This window comes from Podarcis muralis, chromosome 6 (genome assembly GCF_964188315.1).
Source record: "Podarcis muralis chromosome 6, rPodMur119.hap1.1, whole genome shotgun sequence".
Taxonomy (NCBI): Eukaryota; Metazoa; Chordata; class Lepidosauria; order Squamata; family Lacertidae; genus Podarcis; species Podarcis muralis.
This window is the reverse complement of record NC_135660.1, coordinates 68,274,088-68,302,000: the sequence shown is the minus strand read 5'-3', so window position 1 is coordinate 68,302,000 and position 27,913 is coordinate 68,274,088. Positions and strand designations below refer to the sequence as shown.

At 43.4% G+C, this 27,913-nt stretch overlaps 1 protein-coding gene across 1 annotated transcript in view; it reads right to left on the bottom strand.

Moving 5' to 3' along the window:
* MICU1 (mitochondrial calcium uptake 1) overlaps positions 1 to 27,444 on the bottom strand; it is a 130,675-nt gene extending 103,231 nt beyond the window's left edge. Inside the window, exons 1-2 of the mRNA XM_077930505.1 lie at positions 27,270 to 27,444; positions 9,966 to 10,127 (exon numbers count right to left, since the gene is read on the bottom strand). Of these exons, the coding sequence (XP_077786631.1) occupies positions 9,966 to 10,126 (161 nt within the window). The 5' untranslated portion in view covers position 10,127; positions 27,270 to 27,444. The remainder of the gene's footprint in view (positions 1 to 9,965; positions 10,128 to 27,269) is intronic.
* Positions 27,445 to 27,913: the final 469 nt, after the last annotated feature.

Sequence of the window (27,913 nt, the reverse complement as noted above, 5' to 3'; positions counted from 1 at the left end):
CAGAACAGGTTAGTTGGTTATGTCCTGTCCTTCTAAGCAACTTTAACCTATGTTGCCCAGAATCAAAACTTATCATACAGGATTAAAACATGTTCTGAACCTGAAAACCTGTTTTACCCACCTGCCTGTATAACTGGGTTGGTACACATACATGGCAAACCAAGGTTTACTCTTACCTGAGTAAGCCTTTGGCTTGTATGCTCTGTTGTTCCCTAAATGCTGCACCTATCCTGCTCAAACCAAAAGGTGACACTACATCTGGCAAAATCTGGTTTGCTCTTGTCCACCCAAAACAGAATAGGAAACCACATTCAAATCATGGTTTCCAAGTCTGGCTCGGAAGGCAAGTGCAAGCCACTGTTTGCTCACTAAGATGTAGCACAAACAAACAAAAATAAAAGAATAAGAGCAGAGGAGGAAGGGGACCACATGCGCCCAAGGTCCACACAAGTAACACCAAATTCACAGTGAACCAGTTATATATATGTGACAGCTCTGACCAGTGAATCAATCTGCAGGATTTCAAAGTAAAGGAGTTAAAACTTAGGACAGTAAACAAGAAGAGGAAGAGTGTGCCTTGCCTATAGGAACACACTTCCTAAAGTAAGGCAGAAACAGCAGAACCCCAGTTGACTTTCAAGTACTATAGCAGGATTTTCTGTTTCTTCCCAATCTAGATTCATCTCCTACTTGCAAATGTACAACAGTGCCACACAGCTCATTAGTCACCACCTGGATGCACAAAAACAACCTTGCTTTTAACACGGCATGTTAAATTATGCAATTATGCCACTGCCTTAAATGCCTCTGCAGTTGCACTGAAGAGCCTTGCTCACACACCTACACAATAATTAGCGATGTCAGAGCAAGACCGTAAACAAATTTGCCCAAGTCTGTTTGACTGAAAGCCACAGGCAGCCTAGGGATTTCCTCCTTGCCTCTCTCAAAGTACATTCGGATTTTCAAGGGGAGAGCCATGTCTCCCTAGGTCACAAGAGTACCCAACAGTGTGTTGGGAAAGGCACACACATTTTTCTGTAATGGGCCACATTCCCCTAAGGGTAATCTGTTGGGAGCCCCATGTTTCTTTCTATCGCTTCCTTCTCTCCCTCCTTCCCTCTTCCTTCTCACCCAGTTGCAGGAAAGGTGGATCAGTCTGAACTGATCCCTGTTGAAATTAGGCAGAGGGTTGCATATGTGCCTAGAGCCATATTTTGCCCAACTCTACAACAGTGGGATTAATGCAATGTAACAGTGTGATTACTATAATGAAGGAGTGGGGAACTTTTTCCAGCCTGAGGTCTTCACTCTCTTGTGGGCAACTTTCCAGGAGCTGTGTGTCAGTGATGGGCAGGGCCAGGATGAGCAAAACAACTGCTGGGACTCCTACCTTTGTATGCTTAGCTACATTCCAGTCACACCAAAGCCGGAGGCCACACACACCAGGCACACCCTCTTCTATCCAGGAAAGTAAGACACATGTCAGGCAGGCAAAAGCACGTGAGGAGGGTGCAGAGGAAAATATATATATATAATGGGCTGAACAGGAAGGCTTGGAAAGCTGCATTTCACCTATGGAGCAATGGTTCCTCATCAGTCCACTTTCTGTATATAAAAGAGAGTAAGTCTTAGCTAAGATGGAGATTCTGAAACACAGAACAATATCTAATAATAATAAAGAGATCTGAGCTTGTGGGGTGAAGGAGAAAGAATAGCAGAGTTCATCACCTGGTCATAAGAGGGACAAGAGATCAGTAGTAGAGCAATTATGTGCAGGCAGAAGATTTCAGGCTCAATCCACGGCATTGCCAATGAAAAGGATCCCTGGTAGCAGGGGAGGGTAAGACTTCCGCTGATACCTTATAAAACTTCTACCACTTGGAATAGATAGTACTCCATTCACGAGGAAGGGCCAAATTTCAGTAACAGAGCATCTGCTTTTGATACAGCCTTCTGGGTCAATCCCCAGCAACTCCAGGTATGACTGGGTGGAAATCCTGTCTGAAATCTGGGAGAGCTGCTCCCAGACAATACTCAATTTGGACCACTAGACAGACCCAGGGTCTCAAGTAATCATGCAACAACTTCACAGAATGCCATGCAAAATTTATATAAATATTAGCCAAGCATTTCAACATGCACACAAAACTGCCATCCTGTAAGAAAAGTGAAAATTTGGGGGAGCAAATTTTCACAAACCCTGGAGAACTGAAGTATGTAAACCACCCCAGTATAACAAAATATTTGCTTTGACAAAAACAGAAAGAGGAACAGCCCTGCAATGAATGGTAAGCAAAGCATTATCTAATATCATGTTATTCAAATCAGCAGCTTCTCCCAGCAATAGTAAGTGGTAGAGAATTGTAGGAACTGCTTGCTTAGCCCTCAAGCTCACTCAAATTGTGACATATATCAACACAGAAGGACTGGATTTAAACATCTACACTATGCAAATCATAAGACTTTAAAATATGATGGTGATAGAACCTTTCCCTGCCTCCCAAACAGGAAAAAAATGCAAGAAATATTGTGGGGATGAAAACCCATCTGCCATAAATCTGGCATAAACTGATGGGCTGTTGTAGCAGAAATAGAGATGGAAAATGCCTCAGTTAAAGAGGAAGGACAGTGGTATTTTCTAGCAGGAGGAGGAATGGAGGTGGAGAAGAGTCAGATTTTCCAAACAGAGAGAATATTTACTAAACCTTCTGCTCTACTATGAAAATCATTCAGACTAAGACCCAGTCAGATGTAACAGTCACCATCTGTTAACCAGAACCAGGAGAGGATGTTGCGAGAGTTCCTTTCTTTCCTCCAACAGATGGATTATCTTCTTCTTTTATTCCCCTCAACATAGTAATTTTCTTCCTGTCTCCCTTTTGACACTAAATCACAGTATATATGTACTGATGATAATTCTACTCATAGGTAACTTGAAACCACAGTTTGAAGGAGATTTTCACATTTTGGTTTATGCAGGTGTCCCCTTAAAACCAAAAACAAAAAAGGAGGGGAGAAGCCATGCATTAGAGGAGAAGAGGGGGAGAATCTCATAATACCCTGTTCTCCTAGCTACACAGTTCAAAGAGCAGGTGCACTGCACCCACACCAAACCAATGTCATTGATAACTTTTCACTACAAGTTTATCACTGGCCTCGCTGTACGTTATCTTCACACACAGCCAGGCAAGGAAAGTGTCTGCAAAAGCCGTGCAGTTACTCATGATATAGTTATAGGTTATTTCCTGGATTATTCTGGACAAATACAATTAACCTCACATGGCCAGATACACAAGCCACAGGACAACACAATTAAGTGCAGGCAGCGGTAGATGGCCAATTGTTTTGGAAAAACAGATGCTACTGATGCCCGCTAGTGGACCAGATGTAAATCATGCTATGCTTGCGCATGTGTCGCAAGCAGACGTTATAATTTTAAGAACTGTACAGATAAGAGCAATATAGGGATCCTTACTTCGAAAAAGCCTATAAATTCAACTCCCCAGTTGCGTAATAAAAATCTAATAAAGCCTCCAAAGAAACAAATTAGCCAGTTTCCTGGAGGCTGCATGCAGATGTTCGGAGGCAACGCAGCTGAGATAGATGCCAGCCATCTGCAGAATGCACAAAGATTGGATGCCAATGCTAAAATGAGTTGCAAATACTCAAGATTTACTGAAATCAATGCATCGTAGGGGTGTGCAACTGTTTGATTGCAGCTCTCGCATATTTGTTATGCTTTGATCAATCTGGAGTTTTTGTTTACGAGCCTTTCAATCACTCTGCTTCCAGCTTCCCTTGGCAACTGGCAGCAGCATACTGTTTACTTTTAATAGGCAGAAGACGTATTTGCCACACAGGCTTCAAAGGGACACAGTGCCAGCCGATTCATAGTGAAATGTCTTTAGCAAGCCAAGATCATAAGCATATTTTCCGACAGGTCAGAGTGCAACAAGCTTGACTTTATCCTCACAATTCACAACAGCAAAAGCAGCAGGCTGAATTGAGGCAAGAGGAAAACTCCTCCGGTTTGGAAGATACAGGTAAGGAAGGAGGTCAAAATGGAAAATAGGGATTAATTGATTTCATGAGCAAATCTCCAGGTTTGATCCAAAGATGCATTATGCATTATGATGCACTATGTAGCATTAAGCCTTCTGGAGGGATCAACATTTAGTACCACTGAGTTTCTTAGCATGATTGTGGTTCCCTAAACAGGATTTACCAACAGCCACCAGTTTAGAAGTTGTTTCCCATGTTATCCACCAGAGGGCGCCCGTGCTGCTCTAGAAAAACCAACAGACAGAATTAAAAACGATGTTTAAGTTCCTGAGTTTGGAGTTCAAAGAAAATTCATTTGCCACTAATACATGGGGCATGGACATTTTCATTTTAGAATTACTTGCAGCAGTTTCCTTGCTTCAGGTGAAGAAACTGGCGTGGCACAATTACTACACCTCAAAGCATACTTCATTCTAATAATAAAACACCAATTATGCCACTGATTTCCGAATGAGTCATTAAAGCATGCACAGCCATAAATATTCAAATGCGCCTAATAAAATCCCTCTGCCTGACAAGCAATTCCTATCTGTTGAGTCAGATGCAATTGTGCCACACGGCGAGAGGACTTTTTATTTTCCTGTGCCAATGTATGAGTAAGTCTCTTGCCCTCAGCTATTCAACAGAAATAAGGGAAGCTAAGTTACTAACATGACTTTAGGACTTTGGACTTTGGGATGTCCTCCAATCCTCTTTGAGCACAGAGCTCCAGGAAGAACCTATACACCAACACTTGAACCACCTATACAGATTCTTTAGTCTTATCAGTTTTCTATTTAATTTGGGGGAAGAGAAAGAATATTTACTCAAAGTTTATACTTGTAGCAACTCTGAGGAAGCTCCACATTACTAGCTCAGGGCAAGTAAATTGGACAGGATTCTGCAGGAGCAGAATAATATTACTAAACTAGAGACAACCATCAACTGTATCTGGAAAATAACCATACGAGGGACCAGCTCACACACACCAGCTTTTGAAGGGAAGATAAGTGCCTATGACCCAGGCTTGCAAATAGCCACTGGCCTGGGTCTCTTGTGATGAGCAGGACTCACTTCCAGGGTGCTCTCAGGTCATCTACACACCCCAAGTGTACACATGGCTGGGAAAGTCAGAAATGTTTGTGGGCTATTGAAAATGGCTTTAAAAGGCTGCTAATAAGGTGTATGGTGGACATATTCTGAGCAGTAACGATCAACTACAACATCCAACTATATGTCCACCAAATGCCTCCCTATGTTTTTAGGACCATGCTGTTCACTAAGAAGAACACAACTGTCAGGCAGATGCCTACCGGGCATGCAACATATGCATTAATATTCAAAACAAGGCTTGGAGGAGTGAATGAGTGTGTTACAGAAAATCTAGCCCAGAGAGAACAGAGAACAAGCCTTCCTTAGTCACTGCTTGAAAATCTCAAGAAGCCCTAACACTTAATGAAGCCTTCTTCCAGCCCAGTAGTATTGGAGATGGGGAGAGGCTAGGGAATTGAAGAAAAACTGCAGCCGTAGACATGGAACTGAGGCAAGGATAAATGCCTTCTAGCAATGAACAAGCTAGATGCAAGATTAGTATGCCTGTCAATGTTCTAGAGCCTTAATTTCCATTTATAGAAAAAATTGCCCTCCACTGTAAAGTTTAATTGCTCTCACCTCAGCCTCATATAGCAGAGATAATAACCAGCTTTCATTCTTATAAAAGTAGATCTCTCAATATCCATGTTCCTAGGTTACTTCTATTGCCATTATGAAACCTTAAGGGTGGGTGGGGGGAGTCCGCTCTGAAACTGCATCATGTAACCTCTACAGATGTATTTCCATTCGTGAAAGACAACTCACATTTCAGCCAACCAGAATGCTAGAAATGTTTTCCCTAGATGGGTTAAGAACTGCAAGTGTCATTTTGTCAGCAACTTCTATTGCCCATCAACAGACTCTGTATTTGCAGCTAGTAATGACTAGGCACCTTTACCACAGATACGACAATTGTCTAGGCAGAAAGCTGTCTGGGAAGAACTTCTAAAAGCATCACATCTTAACTTCAGCCTTGCCAAGCTCCTGTCCCACAGCTTCCCCTCCTAGAAAACCTTGTTAAACGACAACTGGGAAAACATTATTGTTTAGCCTGGTGCAGAAAAGACTTTTGACTCAAGCACTGCATAGAAAACCATGCCCAATCTTTCTATGCCAGGGGAGAGGAATGTTTTTCAGCCGCAGGGCTACATTACTTTCTGGGCAACCTTCCAAGGGCCACATGCCAGGAGTGGGTGAGGCTAAAAGCAAAAATGGGGCAACAAATGTAAGTTTTACCTTTGTATAGTAGGCTTGTTTCAATGCGCGCGCGCATGCACACACACACACACACACACACACACACACAGAGCTTTCCACCCTCCAACCAGACAAAAAAAGGCATTATCTGACTCCAAGGACACAGTCCACCCAGGAGAAAGCATTCACTGTGTGAAGCAGGGCCAATGAAGGATGCAGCCTAGGAAGAGTTCTAGGAAGATAGACAGAGAGGCATTTGACCCCCAGGCCTGAAGTTCCCCACCACTGCTCTGTGTGATCTGGACACAGAGTCAGGGGCTGCAGAGGCCCCAGGTGGGGAGCTGGGTCTGGGTCAGAGCAAAGAGTTGACTGTGGAAGATAGCGGGACCATTGCACCTGAGGCAGTTGGATAGGAACCTACCAGACCACCTGGGCTCATAGGGCCAGAACCTGGATTCTCACAGGTCAGAAGGACCAGATAACTCCCAAAACTCACCACCACCCTGGCAGCACTGGAAGCTGTGGAAAAAAGGAGGAGTGCCCATCTTCGGGGCCAGAGGGCTGGCCCTTTGAGGCTCTGAAGTTCTCTCAACGGGAAGCAGGCTGGAGACAGAGGTATAAAAAGCCTCAACCTTTGTTGCAGCCAGCTGCTCACTCGGAGCTGTCCGTGGTCCAGCACCCTTCCTGCTTTCTCCTATGGGTTCCAGCACAGGACCAGAATCCAACACTGCCTTTGGTCTTCCAGCTGGAAGATCACGGCCTGACCTAAGGTGAATTGCAACAGTAACACTACAACCAGCATACAGTAGCAAAGAGAATGTGTTCCACCTTGGAGAAAGTCCCTGGCTCAAGTCTCACTTGTGCTATGTGCTTACGGAAGACCACTGCACTCTAAGCCTCAGCCTGCGTGCCCCACCATAAGAACACAGAGTTCATAATAGTGGCCTACTTTATAAGGTAGCAGTAAAGACTATTGAGAATGATTGGGTAGCATGTTGAGGATTTGGGGGAAAGGACTAGATGTAGTATTTCTTGAGCTGCCATGCAGTCAGCTCATGCAGATTTTAAAAGCTGAATCCATGTATCTTTACAGCAGATCCATGGCACAGTTAATTTGCAAAAGGGTGTCTGGCAACAAGTTTTGAAATCACAAAGTCAGGCACCTATACTGTGCTTTATCCTCGGGATTAGTTAGAGAGCACAAATGTTGATGCGTGAGGATGCCCATGCAGCTGAAGTTAATTTCTATTGTGAACACACTTTCTGATCCAGATTCACAAGCAATACTAATCCCTGGGAAACCAAGAGGAAGGAAGAAATACACACCACACCAAGGTAGTTAAAAGAAGTGTTTCCCCCAAGAAGCCATTAGAGTTGCTGTAGAAAAGCCCACAGAGCCAATTCATCTTCAGGCACAAACGGAGGGCCCCCCTGCAGTGGACAAGGATTACTATAATGGGCCTTCTCATTGGACTCTTGATTAAGTGCCACAGCTCTAGAAATAGACTACTCAAGGTTAACTGGAATATTGGAAGCCACACACTCCTTATTAGTGTCACATATCATCACAGTCTGTGCAATGCAAGGGAAGTTTTGGGGGGGAAAGAAGCAAAACTACTATCCTCCCACCCCTGAGGAGGTTGCAGTTTTGCAGCACAGCAAGGATTCCTATACCAATGAAAGCATATTTGCTTAACTAATTGAAGGAAAACAAGCACTGCGTTATATTGCCTCTGCAGCGGGTGAACTTCCCTGATAGAATATTTATACAAAGCCTCACTTTGAATTAGTTACTGTTCCCAATTAGAAGGATCCCCCTCCGGAAGTTTACATAACCTTGAGAGGCTTCTGACTTTACCTTCAGGTGTTTAAACAAGTGCTTGAGAATTCCTTTTCTTTATTCCCATTTCTATTAGATCTGCCTCTGTCCTATCATGACATAGACAAGGAAGGTCATCTTAATGTTAACATGAATCAGGACCACAAGAGATTTCGTATAGGCTGCTCAACTGTGGGATTCCCTTCCCTTAGAGTCAAAATCCAAGGTCCCTGAGGCTGCAATCCTAAGCATAGTTAGGAAATCCCAGTGAACCGAGCAAGGCTTGCTTCTATGTATACAGTAGTACCTCAGGTTACAGACTCCACTAACCCAGAAATAGTACCTTGGGTTAAGAACTTTGCTTCAGGATGAGAACAGAAATTGTGCAGCGGTGGCAAAGCGGCAGCGGGAGGCCCCATTAGTTAAAGTGGTACCTCAGGTTAAGAACAGTTTCAGGTTAAGAACGGACCTCCAGAACGAATTAAGTTCTTAACCAGAGGTAACACTGTACGTGCTTAGGATTGAACCCAGAGTCTTCCAAAAGAATGAAATGAAACTGGCTTTTTTGACCAGGGTAAGAGGTGTGTTTAAATATGATAAATATGATAAATTCCAAGTGGATTGCAGCAAAGAGAAAGTGAGGGGCAGTGAAAAAGCACCTTAGTCCTTTCCAAACCTCAAATAAAGGGCCACGTCTTCCCCTACCACTGCCAGAAACATCATTTTCTCCACAACTCTTCTCTAAGTTGGAAACTGGGACTAGGTAGCATCTCTGCAGGCAGGGAAGCATATTTGGCTTGAAGATGTCTCTGTGGCATTAACAATAAGCAAATTGTTTCCCAGTCAAGTTGCAGAAGGAGCTATTTCCAAGAAAAACCAGCAACTGTACTTAGTCACTATGCAGGTCAGAGCCAACATGCTGCTTCAAGTGGTTTCAGAATACTATACAACAGGATAAGAAAATGCCCTTAAAACCATTCAAGCATATTTGACGAGAGCTTCCTTTGGCTTGCCCAACTCATTGACGAAAATACACTGGACATAAAGAAGTGGTTGAAAGATTAGCACTTCAGGTATGTAGCCCGTATTATCAGTGCCGTTCTGCACATGGGACAAGCCTCCTATACCTTTTCTTTGTCACACGAAAGGGGAGAAGTATGCAATAGTGTTGCAGTTGTGACTTCTCTCCTTTATGCAGCTAACTAATAAGCAGTGGCGGAGCTTCATGCTGCGGCACCGGGGGGTGGAGAGCAGGTGGGGGTGGGGGGTGGGGTGTGCCCCGGGAGCGTGGTGCATGTCCTGGGGGCGTGGCACCCAGCGCAGGCAGGGGGGCAGCCGCGATGGCAACCCACTGGGATCGTGCTGCCGGGAGCGGTGCGCTGCCCCTGCACTCCTCTTCCTCCACCAGTGCTAATAAGATGGCTTATTACACAGGTAGTCTGGCAACAGATGGCCAGTCTTGGTGCATTTTTTAAAAAGTTCTCAACTCTGAAATATATCTTCTTCAAAGCTTTTGAACTATACATGCTGCTTTTGTGTTCATTAGCATAAAATAGCTTTTTAAAAGAAAAAGAAAAAAGCACACCATACAGCCAGCTTGGAAAGGGTGGCAATTAAAGGGATGTGGAGCATGCCCCTTTCTTTGTCAGCTCAAATAGAGCAAAAAGAATGGCAGCTGCACTGCGCAATCAAGGAGCAAGATTTGTTCAAAATCAGCTTAATGGCCACTACAAACAGTAATTTGTTATCAAAGCAACAGCCTGGAGTTTAGTTTTGAAAGTCAAAGAGAGCTGCAATGGCAGTTCAAAGCACTTACCTTTTCCAAAGAAGTCCAGCGCTTGCCGTTACAGCTGTTGTCCCTACAAAAGCCACCATCATGAGCCTACGCCGGCCATGGAGGGAATGTGCTGTTCCGTAGTGACGTCTAGAAATGGCAGCTAAACCTGCTGCGGCAGGGAGAAGGCGGAAGCGCAACATCCTGGGGAGAAAAGCCAAGAGTGCGGTGAGGAGGGCACCACGGTGAGAGCGGAATATTTGCATTATAACTGTCCAATCGGGTGTCCTTCGGGGGACAGGGAACCACATGCATGTGAAGCCACTAAGTTCAGGAGTGGGGAACCTGTAATCCTCTAGATATTTCTTCATTTCAACTTCCATCAGCCCAGCCAGCATGGCCAAATGTCAGGGATGATGGGTGTTGTAGTTCAACAGCAATGTGCGGGCCACCACCTGCGCTAGGTCGTAAACAGGCCAAAATGTGGAAGCTGAACTGCAAGTCATAACAGCAGAAGGCAAGGGTTGGATGGGAAACTGGGGGAGATCCAGAAGAGGAGGGAATCCTGCAGCAAAACCAGTCAGAGACTGAGGTCTGGGACACAGATCCCATCTAAAAGATGGGGGCTCGATTGAGGATTTAGGCAATGCTGCTCCAAAGGATAATGCTGACAAGCAAGGAGAGGAGGAGTAGGAAGGTAGACTGACAAGCATCTCCACATGGGGCAAGGCCAAGAAGCCATAGAAAGGCTAGATCCTACTAACACAGAACCTGGACCTGGAAGCATGAATGGGCAGGCAGGACAGCACGGCTTCTATAGCCTCTATAGCCTCAGAGAGGGGAAGCCAGTGGTTCACAGCCTAAGAGGATCCCAGCTTGAATCCTAGCATTATGAATTCTTAGCCTACATTGCACAGGTGCTGGCTGCAGCATCTGCTATGAAGTCAGAAAGTCTGACCCTAATCTAGTGGCACACATTTCTGTCTAGCACTCGTGTCAGGACCCTGCTATTACAATGGTGAATCATCAAGCACTTCACAAGGCAGGCAGAGGTACTATTCAAACAGTTCTATCTCCCAAGATGGAGAGACAAGACCCCAGTGTGCAATTATCAAGTCTTTGTTAAGCCTCCAGGCCTCAGGAGCTCACAGCCTCAACAAATGATGACTTTTGAAAATTCCACGGTGCATGTTTTGACTCTCAAAGCACACTTATTTTCATTTTGCGTATTGCATCTTTTCAAAGCATAAAAGCAGATCATTTTGCCTAAGTTTCAGTTCTAGGTAAGGTGTGTGGGGGAGAGAACAGCAGTTCAGTTGAGGCGGCCTGTCTAAAGAGTGTAAAAACCTAAATTTGGCTACTACTCTCTATTGGGATTCAACTGTAATTAAGACTTTCCTTTTAGAAAAGCTCATCTTTTATAACCAACAAAAATTAACCCAATGGCCAGATGCACTGGAAAGCTGGCTATTGACCTAAGTGGTATTTAAACATGAAATCTTTAAAGTGGAAACATCGTGTCCAAGCACAATCAACAATCTATTTAAGCGGCACCTGTGGGAACTGCAAAAATGGAAACAGTTGAAATAATAATGACTCCGGTATGTAAGTACCTTTACACTGAGGCATGGTGTTTCCATCTTGCTGAATACCCATAGGTGCCAGACTTTTAAATAGCAAAGCCACCATCCTAATGGACATGGTTTACTGAAATTCTTTATGTGGGAAATACGCCTTTTCCGAAATACGCCTCTTTTTACTGAACAGAAACTTTGCCAATATTTCCAATATAAAAATGAAGCCACTGTCACACCCTCAGGCCCAAGGTACACAAAAAGTTTACTAGCATCTTAACCATGGTTAGGACTGTAACTGTGAGTGTGCAACAAAGCACTGCCTTCTTGTCCAAATTCCCTCCTCTCTCCTGGAGAGCCAGTGTGCTGTAGTGGTGTAGTGGTTAAAAGCGGTAGACTTGTAATCTGGTGAACGGGGTTCGCATCCCTGCTCCTCCACATACAGCTGCTGGGTGACCTTGGGCTAGTCACACTTCTCTGAAGTCTCTCAGCCTCATTCACCTCACAGAGTGTTTGTTGTGGGGGAGGAAGGGAAAGGAGATTGTTAGCCACTTTGAGACTCCTTTGATAAAGTGGGATATCAAATCCAAACTCTTCTTCTTCTTCTTCTTTTTATCATCACTAACCATAATGAGTATTAGCACCACCAGCATCAAAGTCAACACTGCCTTCATCCCAATTTCACAGGCCAGTTTACAATATAAAAACACAAAAATACGTATCATAATGACGAACATAAACAATACCCCCACAGACAGTTGAAAGGCCATAGACTTAATTAGCCAAAAGCTTGGTTAAAGAAGAAGGTCTTTGCCTGGTGATTAAAGATATATAATGAAAGCATCTAGTGAACCTTCCTGGGAAGAGCATTCTACAAATGGAGAGCCACTGTTCTCCTGTTCTCCTGTTGCCACCCTCTGGACCTCTCACAGAGAAAGCACACAATTAAGGGCCTTGGATTGGTGTATTTTGTGTCTGTGACATGCAGAACTAAAAGACTATTATCCAGTAGTTAAACAGATTACTTCAATTGCATCTGTCCTGAAAGCACTGGTGCAAACTAGACGGACCACTTTAACTATGTCTCCACTACTCAACCACCTATGGAGAAAGTCAAGGAAGAGTTATGATCAAGGAAATTACCCGACTAAAATGGAGACATACAGCTGTCTCCCATCATAAAAGGCCTTGAGAATGAGAGAAATTGTGAGAGCTAAGCGAAGGTACTTCAAGCAAAGGGAAAAGCCACACAATTCCACAAGCTAAATGGACACCTGGCAGAAGAAAACAAGTTGCTAGATGAGAGAAAAGAGGAGGCGAAAGTGAAAAAACACAGCTGCTCACAGCTCTCAAATTGTTCATGTTTCCATCTGGAACATGAAATGTCCCCTTTATTCACCAAATGTCTCCTTCATTCTGTCCCCTCAAACCTCAATGTTTGCTCCTAACGTGTGTGTTTCAAGAGACTGCAAAGTACTGGAGGAGACCTACATTGTTGAACTCCCATCAGCCCCAGCCAACATGGCCAATGGCCAGGGATGAGCAAGATTCAGAGGGTCACGGGTTCCCTATTCCTGCAGCAGAGCCTTGAAGATCAAGCTCTTGTGTTGAATGAAACCTATGCCAGATGAATTTTAATTATGATATGAAGGAAACAGAATTTAAAAGGCTCCACCGTTTTGCGAGGGAGATTTTATTTTTTTTAAGGCAAGCGTCTTAATCAGACAGTGAGCTGAGTCAGTAGCATGCTATTTTTAAAATCAGTTTTATGCACAAAATTTTATTCACATGCAGCATTTTTCAGTAGGCTTCTGTCTCTCTCCAATTTGTTCATTCTTCATCATAGGCCTGACAATATATTATGCACTCTTGGCCTCTTTAGCACAGCTACTTGGCAGGCAGATCTGCACTTTATAAGATTACTTTTTAAGACTTGCAATAATACCAAAGCCCCTATTGCCTTTGAAGTCAACACTGGCAAGCTAAGTTAACACAAGACCATTGCCCACGTCTGCTTTTTATCTGACAGCTGCAGACTCGATTTCCCTTCTTTAAAAATATGCTTGTAATATGCTTGTATACGCTTGTGCTCATGCATGTACGCAAGGGAGTAATAAGGTAAGCATTGCTGACAATTGTCCAAAATGTTCATAGTACATAATGTCTGGGGAGTGTTAGCAGTCTTCCCCAACCTGGTGCTCTCCAGATTTCTTTTCAAACTACTCCCTTCATCCTTCACCACTGGCTACCACTCAGTCACAGCGCTAAAAACTCAGATATATAAGCTAGGCGCCATAGGGCTCCTTAAACCAGGGTTGCAGTCGCCAAAATAGAATGTCTAGTTGCCATTTTCGGGCCAGAGAGCTCGAAAGTTGTATTTTTCAGTGTGAGTTTTGGGTGCCTGAAATTCATTCTGATTGTGCAGATAAAATATAACAGAAAGAATTCTACAGGCTGTGTTGCTAGTGTGTGAAAACAGTCAAGATCCAAGGATCCCTAGACACACACCTCCAGATGGTGAAGATATCACACGCCATCCTGGGACCTGAGCATCTTCACTTGGTTGCAAGTGGCCAATAGCCAAGTGCAAAATCTGCTGGGCGCCTGGCAAATTTTGAATGCTTATGGGTCACAAGATGTAGCCAGCTCGCCAAAGCTATGGGGGATCTGGGTCTAGTCAGTGCCTGGATGGGAAATGACACAGGAATTCTATGTATGCCACCTTGAATTCCATGCTGGAAGAAAATAGGGATGCAAATGTCCTAAATATAGCAATAAAAAATCTTGCCAATCTGCTTAAAAGGTAATGGTAAAGGTACCCCTGCCCGTACGGGCCAGTCTTGACAGACTCTGGGGTTGTGCGCCCATCTCACTCAAGAGGCCGGGGGCCAGCGCTGTCCGCAGACACTTCCGGGTCACGTGGCCAGCGTGACAAGCTGCATCTGGTGAGCCAGCACAGCACACGGAAACACCGTTTACCTTCCCGCCAGTAAGCGGTCCCTATTTATCTACTTGCACCCGGGGGTGCTTTCGAACTGCTAGGTTGGCAGGTGCTGGGACCGAGCAGCGGGAGCGCACCCCACCGCGGGGATTTGAACCGCCGACCTTTCGATTGGCAAGCCCTAGGCGCTGAGGCTTTTACCCACAGCGCCACCCGTGTCCCTGATGCCAATCTGCTTAGCCAGGGTGAAAAAGCAGAAGCAGGCTGCAGGATTGCTTGATCCTTCTCCCCCTTTGGCAGAACTCATTTACTCTTGCAGAGTCTGACCATGCTTAGAGCTGGGTTCTCTCTTAAGCTAGCACCTGAAACCAACCATGGTGTCAGATCATCGGATAAGCAGAACTCTGGTTAATTAACTACAGTTCACACCGATGTCATGTAACAGCTAGTCAGTAATGGCCTGAAGGGGGAATTTGCACTCCAGATGATGTAAGGAAGGAGCATGTTATCTTGCAGCCTGCACCCAATTACCGGTACTTAACCATGATTAAGCAATTGGGCAGCATTACATCTGAACTGGCCCAGACAGTTTATTGCCAGAGATACACATATACACATACCCTAGGAAGTCATAACGAACACCCACCACAAGTAAAATTATCATAAGTAGACCATGAAAAAACTGAACAAGCTTAGCGCAAGTAATCTTCCCCATGCAGGAAAGCAGGAAAGAAAGAACACAACAGCAGAAAGGGCTAACTGCGGGGAAAGTCAAGAATTTGTGAATGGAACAGCCCCCAGAGATGCTGCGTTAGGCCCATTACTAAACTAGGTCCTTTGAATCGAAAAATGCAAGCGCCCCTGAGCAGCAGCTGGTGTGTTGTTTCCTAAAGAGGCAAAGCTCGTCCCTGCCCATAGAGAAGCTGTTGCATTCTTTTCTAGCAAGGCTCATGCCCCTGCACTGCAGTTTTTGCAGGCAGCCTTGTTTGGTCAGCATCAGAGATCAGAATCGAAAAACGCATTACAGCAGAGCAAATCAAAGCAGCTTCTCTGAAGGGAGGGAAGGGCAGGTACAAAATAAAGGGGGATAGCATTCTCGTCTTCAGCAGCCTCCTCAAACCTGGTGTGTACAGGGTGCCACCAGGAGCAGCTTCCAATGGAAAGGAGGTGGGGACAGATACAGAAAGGATGTAACTTTTGCATGGGGCTTAATTCTTGAAGAAGTAGAGACGCAGGACTCAGGTCATACCTGCTGACCAACTGGGAGGGGGTATCTTTCTCTGGGACCATTGTAGCAAGGTATACCCACAGAAACCCTATAAAGTAGATAATGCAGAAATGGAATGTCAACCAGTGAGTTTAGTGTCTGAATGAGGACCTGAACTCACGTCTCTCCAGTCCAAGCACAACACTCCATTTATTTACTGTTATTCAAATTTTTATATCCCTTCTTTCTAATGTGTTTGCATTAGTGTAACTTATAAGTATCAAAATGCTAAAATCCAAAGCACACACAAACACAATATAACAACCAAACCACATTAAAACCAAGCTTAGCAAATTAAAAGCCCTGAACAAGGTTCACCACATAAAACTGACCAGCATGCCAAAAGCTGATTGACCAAGAACATTTCCAGCAAACAGTGGAAAGTGGTGAGGAAAAAGTTAAGTATCCTCTAAACTGTACATTTCTAAGTACTAGGAACACAGCAGTGATGGTGGATAGTAGCAGAGAGAAACCAACAAGGCTGGTTAAGAATCAATATAAAGAGCCAATTTTAAAAAGTCAAGGAATACTTGTGCTTTCCAAGCAGTATTTAGCTTCAGTGTATAAACTGGCTGAGATCAATAGTCAACTTCTAGGCAGCTCAAAACAGGTCAAGAGAGGCATGCCCTTCGTTCTTTCTTCCACCTGTGCTTCATCCCTGCTGAGATTTGGGGATTTGCAGAGCAGGGAGAAGAAGTTAGTTTTAGTCAGAATAACTGGGCTAAAAAATGCAGGTTTTGAAGAACAGAAATAAAAATTAAAATTTGTCCTCTTCTAGGATTTCAAGAAATAGTAGCATTTGAATGGCTTCTGCTTGTAAAAAAAAGAGCAGGTGGTTTAGAGAAGGCTCTAAGCATGCAAGCCTACATGCAGTGGGGGATAGAATCACATTCCACACACCCGCTCTTCCTTGCCCCATCTCTGGACCCACTAGATGTCCAGTGCATTAGATAAAATATTTGTATAGGACCTATGCAACAGATTGTTCCTTGGGAATTATTTTCATTAATGACCACATAATCCAGTATCTTAACAATTTCATTCAAGTCCAGATCCACCTCCACAGCCTGGAGCTGCAAGTGGGAGGATGACCACAGCACCACTCCCAAATGTTTTTGAATTAAGTGTGTGATTTGGCTATGTGGTCCATCACTCTGTTCTGGCTCCAGGGGGTGGGATGTAACAGAGATGCCTTGGTACCATACTCCCTAGGTGCCCCAAGTAGCCAACAAACACAAAACCAAGGCAAACCCAGCTTTCCCTTCCTGCTTCTGAGCTTGGAGTTGAAGATGGCAGCAGGGAAATGTCATTGACATCACATTGTGTTTCACAGGTGCACCGTCAAGGAGAACATGTCCACTGCTTGGTGTTCCACAAAGTTTGGCTTGCTCTTCACTTTTAATTTCACTCTTAATCACTCTTGATAATACTATACTATACTTTGTTGTTGTTTAGTCGTGTCCGACTCTTCGTGACCCCATGGACCAGAGCACGCCAGGCACTTCTGTCTTCCACTGCCTCCTGCAGTTTGGTCAGACTCATGTTTGTAGCTTCGAAGACACTATCCAACCATCTCGTCCTCTGTCGTCCCCTTCTCCTTGTGCCCTCCATCTTTCCCAACATCAGGGTCTTTTCCAGGGAGTCTCCTCTTCTCATGAGGGGGCTAAAGTATTGGAGACTAGACTAGACTAGACTAGACTAGACTAGACTAGACTATACACATGGATATTCAAGTTGCAAAATATAGGTGGCTATTGTGAAGTTTGGGGAAAGACAAATAGAGAGGAATGAACTTGCTCAGTGTCCCACAAAAAGCTCAATAATTTTTGTCCTGGTATCACACGGCACCAACAGTCCATCTAGCCCAGTATTATCAGGCACAGGTTTTCCCCATCCCTACTTCCAGGGATCTCAACACTACATCTCTCTTTTAATCTATTCAAAATTCAGAATAGCATTGCCCGCTAGCTTTAATAAAGCATTAAATATTCTCCTCATTTTAAAGCTCATAACCAGTGACAGATCAGAGAAGATGATCACTGTACGATAGGTGCCCCCAAGGGAGCTAATCAGCAATACTAGACACTGTGTGCAATATACACTTTCAGAAAACCACATTCTCATCTCAGTTAGAATTCACAAGCCAATTAGTGTCAGCAGGGAGAAAAAGCAAAATGTATGCAATGCTGTTAAAAAGAATGTTAACGCCATTAAAAAACAACAACCCAAATACTGCATTTAACAAAATGTTCTGTGTTTCTCGACAATTTTAATTGCTTTGCAGCCATATGCAAGTTTCCTTCTGAAATGCAAGCTTACAAAGTTTCTAGCCCTCACAGCTAAGGAAAACTGGGCAAGCGCGACAGTGGTCTGAAAAAGAAATCAGAGGATAAGAAGATAGATAGATAGATAGATAGATAGATAGATGATAGATAGATAGATAGATAGATAGATAATACTTTATTCGGCTATAAGCCCACAAAGTAAAACCAATCAATAAATAAAATAGCATTTTACATTCTAAAATATCAACTAAAATATTTCAACGCATAATCTCCTTCTCGTTACATACAATCTCTAGATGTACCATATTGTGGCCTTGAATATAAAGATGGTGGGAGGATAAGAAGATCTATACTGTATAGTTTAAGTTCCAGTCAGGTCTCTTCATTAGACCTCACATGCACTTTTGATGCCTTAGGCCAGAGCTTTCTAAACTTTTCATGTTGGTGACACTTTTTAGACATGCATCATTTTGCAACACAGTAATTCAGTTTAACTAGCAAACCGGAGGTTAAACTAACCCCTTTCCAGCCCTGGGAGGAGTGTGGTGATCATCCGTGTGACACATTTACACTCTGCAGCTGGCACACTAACAGGTCGTGACAGACAGTTTGGAAAGCTCTGCCTTGTGCACTTCCAGACTGTTATTTTGTGGGTAGAATTTAGCTGCATACCAGCAAATGCAAGCTGTGCATTTAAAGTGCATTTGATGATCTTGCCCAAGAAACTTGCTTCCAAAAACAGCCTCTGGACTTTTTGAGATAAGGAAAGTGATGGGAAAATGTGCTGGAAACTGTGGGGTAACAATGCAATGTCTTTAAACTTCTCCGCAAATCAGGATGAACGCTCAATAAACAGGTAATCTGGAAGTGACCTTCATACGGCAGGATATGCACAATTTATTTTATTGTGAGTGCTGAAAATAGTGTGATGGTGTCTTCCCAGGTTTCTGGTTCTAACCTTGTGTAGAGGTTCTAATCTCTACCTATTTCTGCCAGGCAAAATAGCCTGTCCCCAAACAATACAAGGGTGGAATAGTTGAAAAAGAGCACAACTTTGTGGATTCTTCTGCCCTGCTCTTACGCCAGTTGCACAATCTACCAAAGCAAATGGGGTAGGATCAGGGTAGGAAAATCCATGGCTGTGTTAACTTTCATAGCTGACCTAGATGGCACAAAGCTGGAGTAGCTGCAAATGAGACAACATGACTCTCAAACAAAGGAAACAGAATCTGTGACCCAACTGAAGACAGGTGATCATGCACAAGTGCATAGCCTTTTGATTTATGGTGGAGTATTTTCAAAGAAAAGGCAGGGGAGGGGGGGAAAGCAGGGTAACAGGCAAGGAAAGCAAACAACACAGCATCTGCTGTATCCTGTTCAACCACCACAATGGTCAAGCCTTTCAAGATTTACATGTGGCGTTTCCGTGAAGCAATCCAAGTTTTAATATCTTTTTCAGTGTTGGTCAGTTTCAAGTGGAGCAAGTCAAACCTGCACCTAAACTCCATTGTGCAGGTACCACAAATGAGAATTAACTGCACATTCACATGAAATGGGGCAGCAGCATAGAGGCGCTGATAGAATGTATTTGTAGAAGGCAGCAGCAGCAGCAACAGAAACCAACTGCAGGAGAGCTAATTTAGCTATGATGTGGACACCCAACACTTGCAATTCACAGATCTCACCCTTCAGCACAGCAATACATGTGTCTGAGTGGGCAGCAGTGGGTAAGACAGATTGTCACTGCCGGTTAAGTTGCCCGGAGCTGTCTTTCCCAGGACTGCTTCACTGCCGCCTTCACTCACCTTGACATTTTTTTCCAGCATCACTAGGTAAAAGATTGCCCACAGTGCTTGCATTATTAATCTGAATTACATTTCTGAAGATGATGAAATTTTGTACCAGCATAATTTCTTTGATGGTGCTCAAGCTAATATTTCATCGTACTAATTCCAACCAAGGGGGAAAGCCTGAAAGACGTCACTCCATCTAAGTCACTGCCTGATCCCCATCAGAAACCCACGCCGCTACCACCCCACAACTGATTCCCCCCCAGCTATTATATGCATAGCCTTGCCTCCTGTCATCAGCCTCTGCCCCAGGCATGAGATCGAAAATGACAGATGCCAAGATTTTATTCATCCTTTCACCTAGGACAACTTATTATCTCCTTGGGTCCAGCAGATTCTGCTATGGCCTTGAGGGGACACCTTTCCTAGAGAACACCTGCTCTGAAAACCAGCAGCTCCAAATGCATAATGCAATTAAACCTAAAAATACATAAGAAGACAAACAGGCTCAAGATCCCTAGTGCTATTTCCATCTCTCTCAGTAAAGCACTGCATCAGTCAGGCAACAAAACTCGGATTGATTGACATAAGTGAGAACACAAGTATGCTACCCACTTTTTTTTTTGCTAAAACGTATTAAGGATCAGGTTATCTAAACTCAAGTCACATGGATGTAGCACCAATTAGAAAGGCAAGACCTTCAAGGCACTATGTAATTAACATTGCTGATAACCATTCAAATCAAAGTAGTATGCAGCTACTTCTTACAATGCCCACCTGAAATTTATTAGATGTAATTAGGGATGCTAGAGGATTCTGACAAAAACACAAACAGAAGCGAAAATTGCTGGCATTTGCTAATTCATCCTATGCCTGAAATGGAAATTGATCAAGCAAATACCAAATGGAAATTGCTGCTGTTGTTTTCAGTCCACAAACAATATGTAATTCATGACTCCCCATCTCCATTTGAATCATGTTTCCTTTGCATTGAAAAGAATGCTATGGAAACAATTGCATCATTAATATCTTTAAATTTTAACTTACATAAATGACATAAATAATAACAAGGTACATTAAATAGAGGACAGTGAGACAAAAAAATGTAGCATTTGGAGGGAAACGAACTGCAGCAGAACAGAAACAGCACTGATTGTGACAAAGACCAGTCAGATTGGAAACTGTTGCATTCTTACACCCACAGCTTATTTCCCACAGTCCACCACTCTATTTAAAACACAGTCACAGAGACCATTACTGCCAATAAGGTTGCAGCCACATTGGTGTGCTCTAAGTTAAGTCCATCATTGCCTACTCAAACAGTCCACTCTTCAAATGCTCCCCAATATGGGGGATAATAAATGTTGGCTGATCTGGCCAGGTTGCTAGGGATAACAACTAGACAATGCATGTGAACTGAACACTTGAAAGCACTATACAAATGCTAAGTAGCATTGCATTATTATGATGATTAAGATTAATCACAGAGCTAAATCCAACTCTCAATAAAAATAAAAATGCATTTCCATGTACCTGCCTTACAGCTCAACCTTCCTTTTCCATGTTAAAGAACAGAGACGCAGAAGAAGAGTAAATGTGTTCCATGTTTAAAAACAAGTTTGAGTTCCACAACTGCTTCAGTATTTACCAGTATTACTGTTAATCAGGATAAGACAATGGGCCAAGTCTTCACAGCAAGCCCCAACTCTGTTCACTGCCTCAGAACCCTGTTGAACCCAAGTGTCATTTCCATGCAGCACTTTAAGCTGAGGTTGTCCATCCTTGCTGGAGGTGCAATTCAAGCATACAACAGTTTTCCAGCATAGCTAAAATCACTTCCAAATTAAACAGCCTAATCTCATACACATTTCTACTGAGAAGCAGAGTCCTACTGAGTTTTATGGGACTTACTCCCAAGTTTAGGGGCTACAGGATTGCAGCCTAAACCTCAATTTCTTTCATTTTGCAGGGCCAGGCATAAGACAGAATCATAGAGTTGGAATAGACCACAAGGGCCATCGAGTCCAACCCCCTGCCAAGCAGGAAACACCATCAGAGCACTCCTGACATATGGTTGTCAGGCCTCTGCTTAAAGACCTCCAAAGACAGGATTAGTTTTGTATTATACCTTGTGATCCTTTGCTTCTGTGAGAAAAGCTAAGTCAACAAGAGATGTCTGCCTTACCACTAACTTTTTTTTTTTGTATTTAAGGAGTGTAATTCATTATGTTTACTAAATAGCAACCCTGCAAATTCTACTATTGAAGGAGCTAATTTACTATTAAACTGAGCCATGTGGCACCAAGACAATTAGCATGACTATAGAGTGGCAATGCTATATTAAAGACAAAACAGTAAAGAATATCTGAATAAACCTTTGCATATGCTTTCTTCCATAAGTAACAGGTGTTTTATTATTTCTAATTAAACCTTTTACGCTTATACGATTTTTAAAATGATGAATTTTTACACATGACTCATTCTTCTCATCCAAACAGCTAAGCACTTATTTATAATTTCTTGAAGACAAACCCAGCCAACATGATGAAAATCAAATTATCGATCAAGAAAAAAAGTAATTAATGTACAAAATCTATATCCCATTTTCTGACTAAGCCTCGCAAATAATGGATTCAAGCTCACTCAGTAAATCTTCTTATTCACAAAGCAATTTTCAACCCAGAGGAAGCAAGGTTTCCTCTGCAATCCTAAGCACAGACCAAAAAGCAGGCAATGTCCAATGATCTCTACCTCTGTTAAATGGTGCAGAATTGAATTGGAAGCTGGAATCGTGCAAAAACAAACAAAAAACCTTCATTAGCAATGTAACCACTTCAGACACTCTTGCGAACAATGGGTATGCTGTTAAGAGTTAAATACAGATCAAAGAAGCAGAATTTATGTCTTTAAATTGCAGTCTTGAGTAGGCTTGAAAAGTTGCTGTAGCTAGCAAGTGCTATGAGTGTATGTCTGAGGAAAATTGAGCGAGTCGGAAAGAAAGAGAAGAGGAAAAATGAAAGACGTTTAATATACCATTGATTTCATGAAGAGTGAATGTATTGATGGTGCTGTGAATAGATGTGTGTCGATCTGAACTTTTTCTATGATTTATTACTGTAGGTCATGGCATGAGTAAAAAGGTTGGAATAACTTAATATGACAAGAGAACCTTCGTTATGAACTTTATTGACCCTGGTACTACCAGTCTGACCTCAAGATGTGTCCTGGAAGGCATTCAGAAGACAATTATCATATGTAAAGATCATCATATGTAAACCTAGCTCCCATTAAAATCTACTTAACATCTGAACGGATGTCATTATTCTTATTCTTATTTATTAAATTTATATACCACCCTTTATCTGCAGATCACAAGAAAATGTCAGGACCCAATGGCATTCTGGGTAAATTAGGAGAGTAACTACCACTGCTGTATTTCTCTTACTAATGGCAGCAATATTTTCTTTAATCAAAACAGAACAGCTCCAGCAGGCCTCCTGTGTCCCAGCATGCCAGATAATGGGCAATCTACAAAAGCATGCCATCATGAGGCTTACATTTGCTTGGCACATGAAGGAGACTGAGGTGATAGCCTCCTGGACCATACCACTTCAGACTGCAGGGAGGGGTGAATGATTTCTGAAAGTCCTTCACATGCAACCATTTTCTTGCAAAGAGCAGCTCAGAACCTGCCTGGCCCACTTCCTTCTCTGCTAGTTCTCCATTTCTAGCAATGGGATGTTTGTCTTTTAAACGTAGGGAGATATTTTTAGAAAATTATTGTGGCGCTTGTACTCTGAAGCAGGGCACTCCAGAACTCCATTATAGTCTCACGACTCGGTCGCCTCATTTCACATGTATAGTCCAGGCCTTAATGCTTCCTGCAAAGACAGAGCTGAATTGTGTCACGTTTTAATGATGGAGAGCTACACCAAGAACAAATCTGTTACAGTGCTACCTCGGGTTAAGAACTTAATTCGTTCTGGAGGTCCATTCTTAACCTGAAACTGTTCTTAACCTGAGGTACCACTTTAGCTAATGGGGCCTCCTGCTGCTGCCACACCGCAATTTCTGTTCTCATCCTGAAGCAAAGTTCTTAACCCGAGGTACTAATTCTGGGTTAGTGGAATCTGTAACATGAAGAGTCTGTAACCTGAGGTACCACTGTTTTTTTCATTTTAAAATATCTAAGGATCCTCCCCTGTAAAAATTTAGCCAATCCATCCCAAAATAACCCTTACAAGTTCATTGCTATTGATGCCCCCCATAAAATTCTCTCTCTCTCTCTCTGCAAATCACAGAAGGAAGAAGCAGGAGCTGCAGAAAAGCCACAAGGGACTTTCTTCCTAAACCTGGCAAATAATACATTCCATTTCTTTAATCTTTGGTCAGGAAGAGGGAGGACGTTAATTTTCTCTATACAAGATTGATAGCGATGGATTCTGGTCTGGGGAAGAATCTGCCCACTTGTCTCCCCAAGGATCTGAAGAAGAAATGTATTAGTCTACATTTATTTATTTCTCTTAGTCACTTACTACAAAAGGCCTGGAAGCAACTATTGTTTTAATATTGTGTTATCTACCTTGCACTTATTTATTTTATTTCTATGGTGCCCTTCATAAGGATCACAAGGTGGTTTACAATATAAAAACCACAAAAATATGTAACATAGTAACAAACAAAAACAATACAGTTTAAAAGGTCGTAAACTGTTTAATTAGCCAAAGGCCTGAGAGAAGAGGAATGTTTTTGCCTGGCGCCTAAATATATGTAAATGTTTAATAAAAAGTTACAGATGTTAACTATTTATAGTAGTTAAAAGTTAACTATAAAATATTAAAATAAGTAATAGCATCTGGCCTTCTTGCTAAATTGAAGGCCCTTCTTGATTTAAGGTGGTTCTAACAACACACACACACACACACACACACACACAGTTTTCTAATAGAACAGAGCAACCAGTCTGAGTGGGTACCACATGTGGCTGAGGGCAATGACTTTGGCATCAGGCTCATGCACTGCCCTGTGCAGATGCACCAGCCGTAAGTTCTCTTTCAAAGGGTTGTGGAGTCGCCTCCTAACCAGATGCGCTACTTGTGTTGAGCCAGCATTGGCGTCAGGAGCAAGGTGGGAGAGAGCGGTTGCCACTGAGGAAGGGGCAGTGCTGCTGCCTGTGGAAGCTGACCACTGTAGAAGAGGAGGAGGAGAGAGCCTGGGGTTTTTTTTCCAGAAAAAACGGTGTCGGTACTGCACATACCGCCAGAATAAAGCCCTGGTTAAAAGTGAGAGTGCATGAGTGCAGAGACCTACATTCAAACCCACACATAGCCAGGAAGCTCCCTAGATTACCTTGGGCTATTCACTATCTCTTTAATTTGCTACATGGCATTGTAAGTACCGTATAAAAGTAAGAAATGATGCACACCACCCTGAGCTACCTGGAGAAAAAGTGGAACCTGAACATGATGTAAGGTGACAGTTGCTTGTATGCTACTATTAACCTGGTCTATCAAGGGCTAAGATGAAGAAGAAGAAGAAGAAGAAGAAGAAGAAGAAGAAGAAGGAGAAGGAGAAGGAGAAGAAGAAGAATAGTATTTATTTATTTATTTATTCATTCATTCATTCATTCATTCATTCATTCATTCATACCCCGCCCATCTGGCTGGGCTTCCCCAGCCACTCTGGGCGGCTTCCAAAAAAATATTAAAATACTGTAATACATCAAACATTAAAAGCTTCCCTAAACAGGGCTGCCTTCAGATGTCTTCTAACAATCTGGTAGTTGTTGTTCTCTTTGACATCTGGTGGGAGGGCGTTCCACAGGGAGGGCGCCACTACCAAGAAGGCCCTCTGCCTGGTTCCCTGTCTTCTCAGTCCATTTTCATTTACCTATGAAAACTCATCCCACTATGGTCCATACCTCCCCTGCTGTTACAAACTGACTACTGTTCAATCTCCCTTGCATATTTTATAGAAAGATGGGGTATAAAGATCGAAGACTGTGGAGTGTGGAACTACTAGGCTTACTGGGTGATCTTGGTCTAATAGCCAGCTCCGCACGTAAACACACAAGGTTCTTGTGAGGATAAAGTGCAGATGTAGGTTATTGTAAAATCCTTGGGGAAAGTGTGGTATAAAAAAATAAATGTGAAATAAAATAAATACTGTGGCATTTGCAATCCTGATTTAATATACAGAGACAAAACACAATATTACAGGAGCATAAGCTGGAAAGCATTGTCTCTTAGCTGCAGGCTTCCCAAACCAGGTGCCTTCTAGACGTTCTGCAATACATTTCCCATCGTCTCCAGCCAGCATGGCCAATGGTCAGGGATTATGGGAGTTGTGGTTTAAAAAAACTGGAGGGCACCAGGTCAGGGAAGGCTCACTGGAGCTCATCTGAAGTAAACACAAATGGAACTAGGCAGTAAGCATTTTTCTTTAAGCCATAAGAACAGATGATTGGCTTAAATAGGCTTTCTAGGATGCAGGGGGGTGTGGCGACTTCACCCATTTAAAGTAGTTCTGGGTCAATTGAGAATAGATCATTCAGTCTCTTTCTGAGGAAGCAAGAATATACAGTTTCTAGGTAGAGTTGCATCGCTAAGTTAAACATGCACAGCCACTACTACGAAATAACTCCAACTTTTAAATCTGTTGTAATACAACCAAAGGGGAGGGGGTAATATGAATAAAGAAACCACCTTCTGCTTATGTGATTCTTGTTTTCCTCATGTCACTTAAACCCACTTACAGAATATACAACAGATTATATAGATCCAGGAAGCAGGATAAGGGACACTATGCTACCAGGCAGGTAATTTCATGGATGCACCACATAAAACATATTCCTGCATCATACTCATAGCTCTGTACTTCTATAGAACCCAGAGTGCAAGTTGCTTTACAGAGCTGTTCTTTTTATTCCGAATTAGGCACTTATCGCCTACCATAGGTTCCACACACACAGGCATCAGCAGCCGTCCATAAAATATGTCAAACAACAAGGGGGTGGGGTCAGGGTACCAAAATCACGAAAAAGGGGGTTTCTTAACCAAAAGAACCTCCTCTGCCCGCCCGCCACTTCTCTCCTTATAAATGTGATATAAAGAGAAAGCTTGAGGGGAAATCCCTTAATACATTAGAAGATGAAAAAACCTAGCCTGTCCCTGAATATGCAGCGGGGAGGGACAGCGCCAGGGGGAGCAAACATGGTTGTTCAAGGCTTGACAAGCTTGGGATTGAAACCACTTCCCGTGCTAGGACGTAAACAAGGCAGAGAAATCTTCCTGAGCATGTGCAGAGTGGCTTGCGTTTCTCAACACCGAACAGCTCCTAAACACCCGGGGGGCGGGGCTTCCAGACGAGACTTCCAGCCCCGTTTGAGACTCGCCGCCAGCATCTGCTGCCGTGAATACGGTGCCAGCCCGGAGCTCCCTCCCTCCCTCCCGCCGGTGTCTCCATCGGTTTCTTGCCGCCCGAGCCTTACCTGGGCAGCAGCAGCAGCAGCCTCTGGGCTGAGGGGTCGCGGCTGAGGCGACTCCGCGTCGAGCGCGACCAAGACACACAGGCAGCAGCGGAGCAATAAGAGGCCAGCTCCGCTCTGCCAGGCAAGGATGGGAAGCCAGGCCGCGGCGACCTCGACCACGCCCCCGTCTCCAGGCCCCGCCTCCGACCCCGCCTTTCTGTCAGCGGGCGCGGCGCGATGGCATCACCAGGGCCGTCACTCCCGCCCCGCCCGCACGCTTTGCCCCGCCCACTCCCTCCCTCCCTCTGGAAGAGTTTTTTCTTGTGTTGGCGACGCTGCGGCGTCTCGACTGTTCTGCGTCGCCTTAAAGGCTGCTCAATATGTTGTGGGCATGAGGTCTCATGGGCTTCATTGCAATGGGAGTAAGCCCCATTGAATACAAGAGGGCTAACTTCTGAGTAGACATGTCTAGGCTTGCGCTGTTAGCCATTATTTATGTATTTGTGTTATTTATTTATTTCATGGAATTTGTATGCCACTTGATTGTAGGGGTGAAAAAACCTCAAAGCTGATTACAAATATATATACACACCCACATACTGTATATATAAACAATAAAATCATCACTAATGACAACCATGAATTAAAACGTACAGACAGTTAAA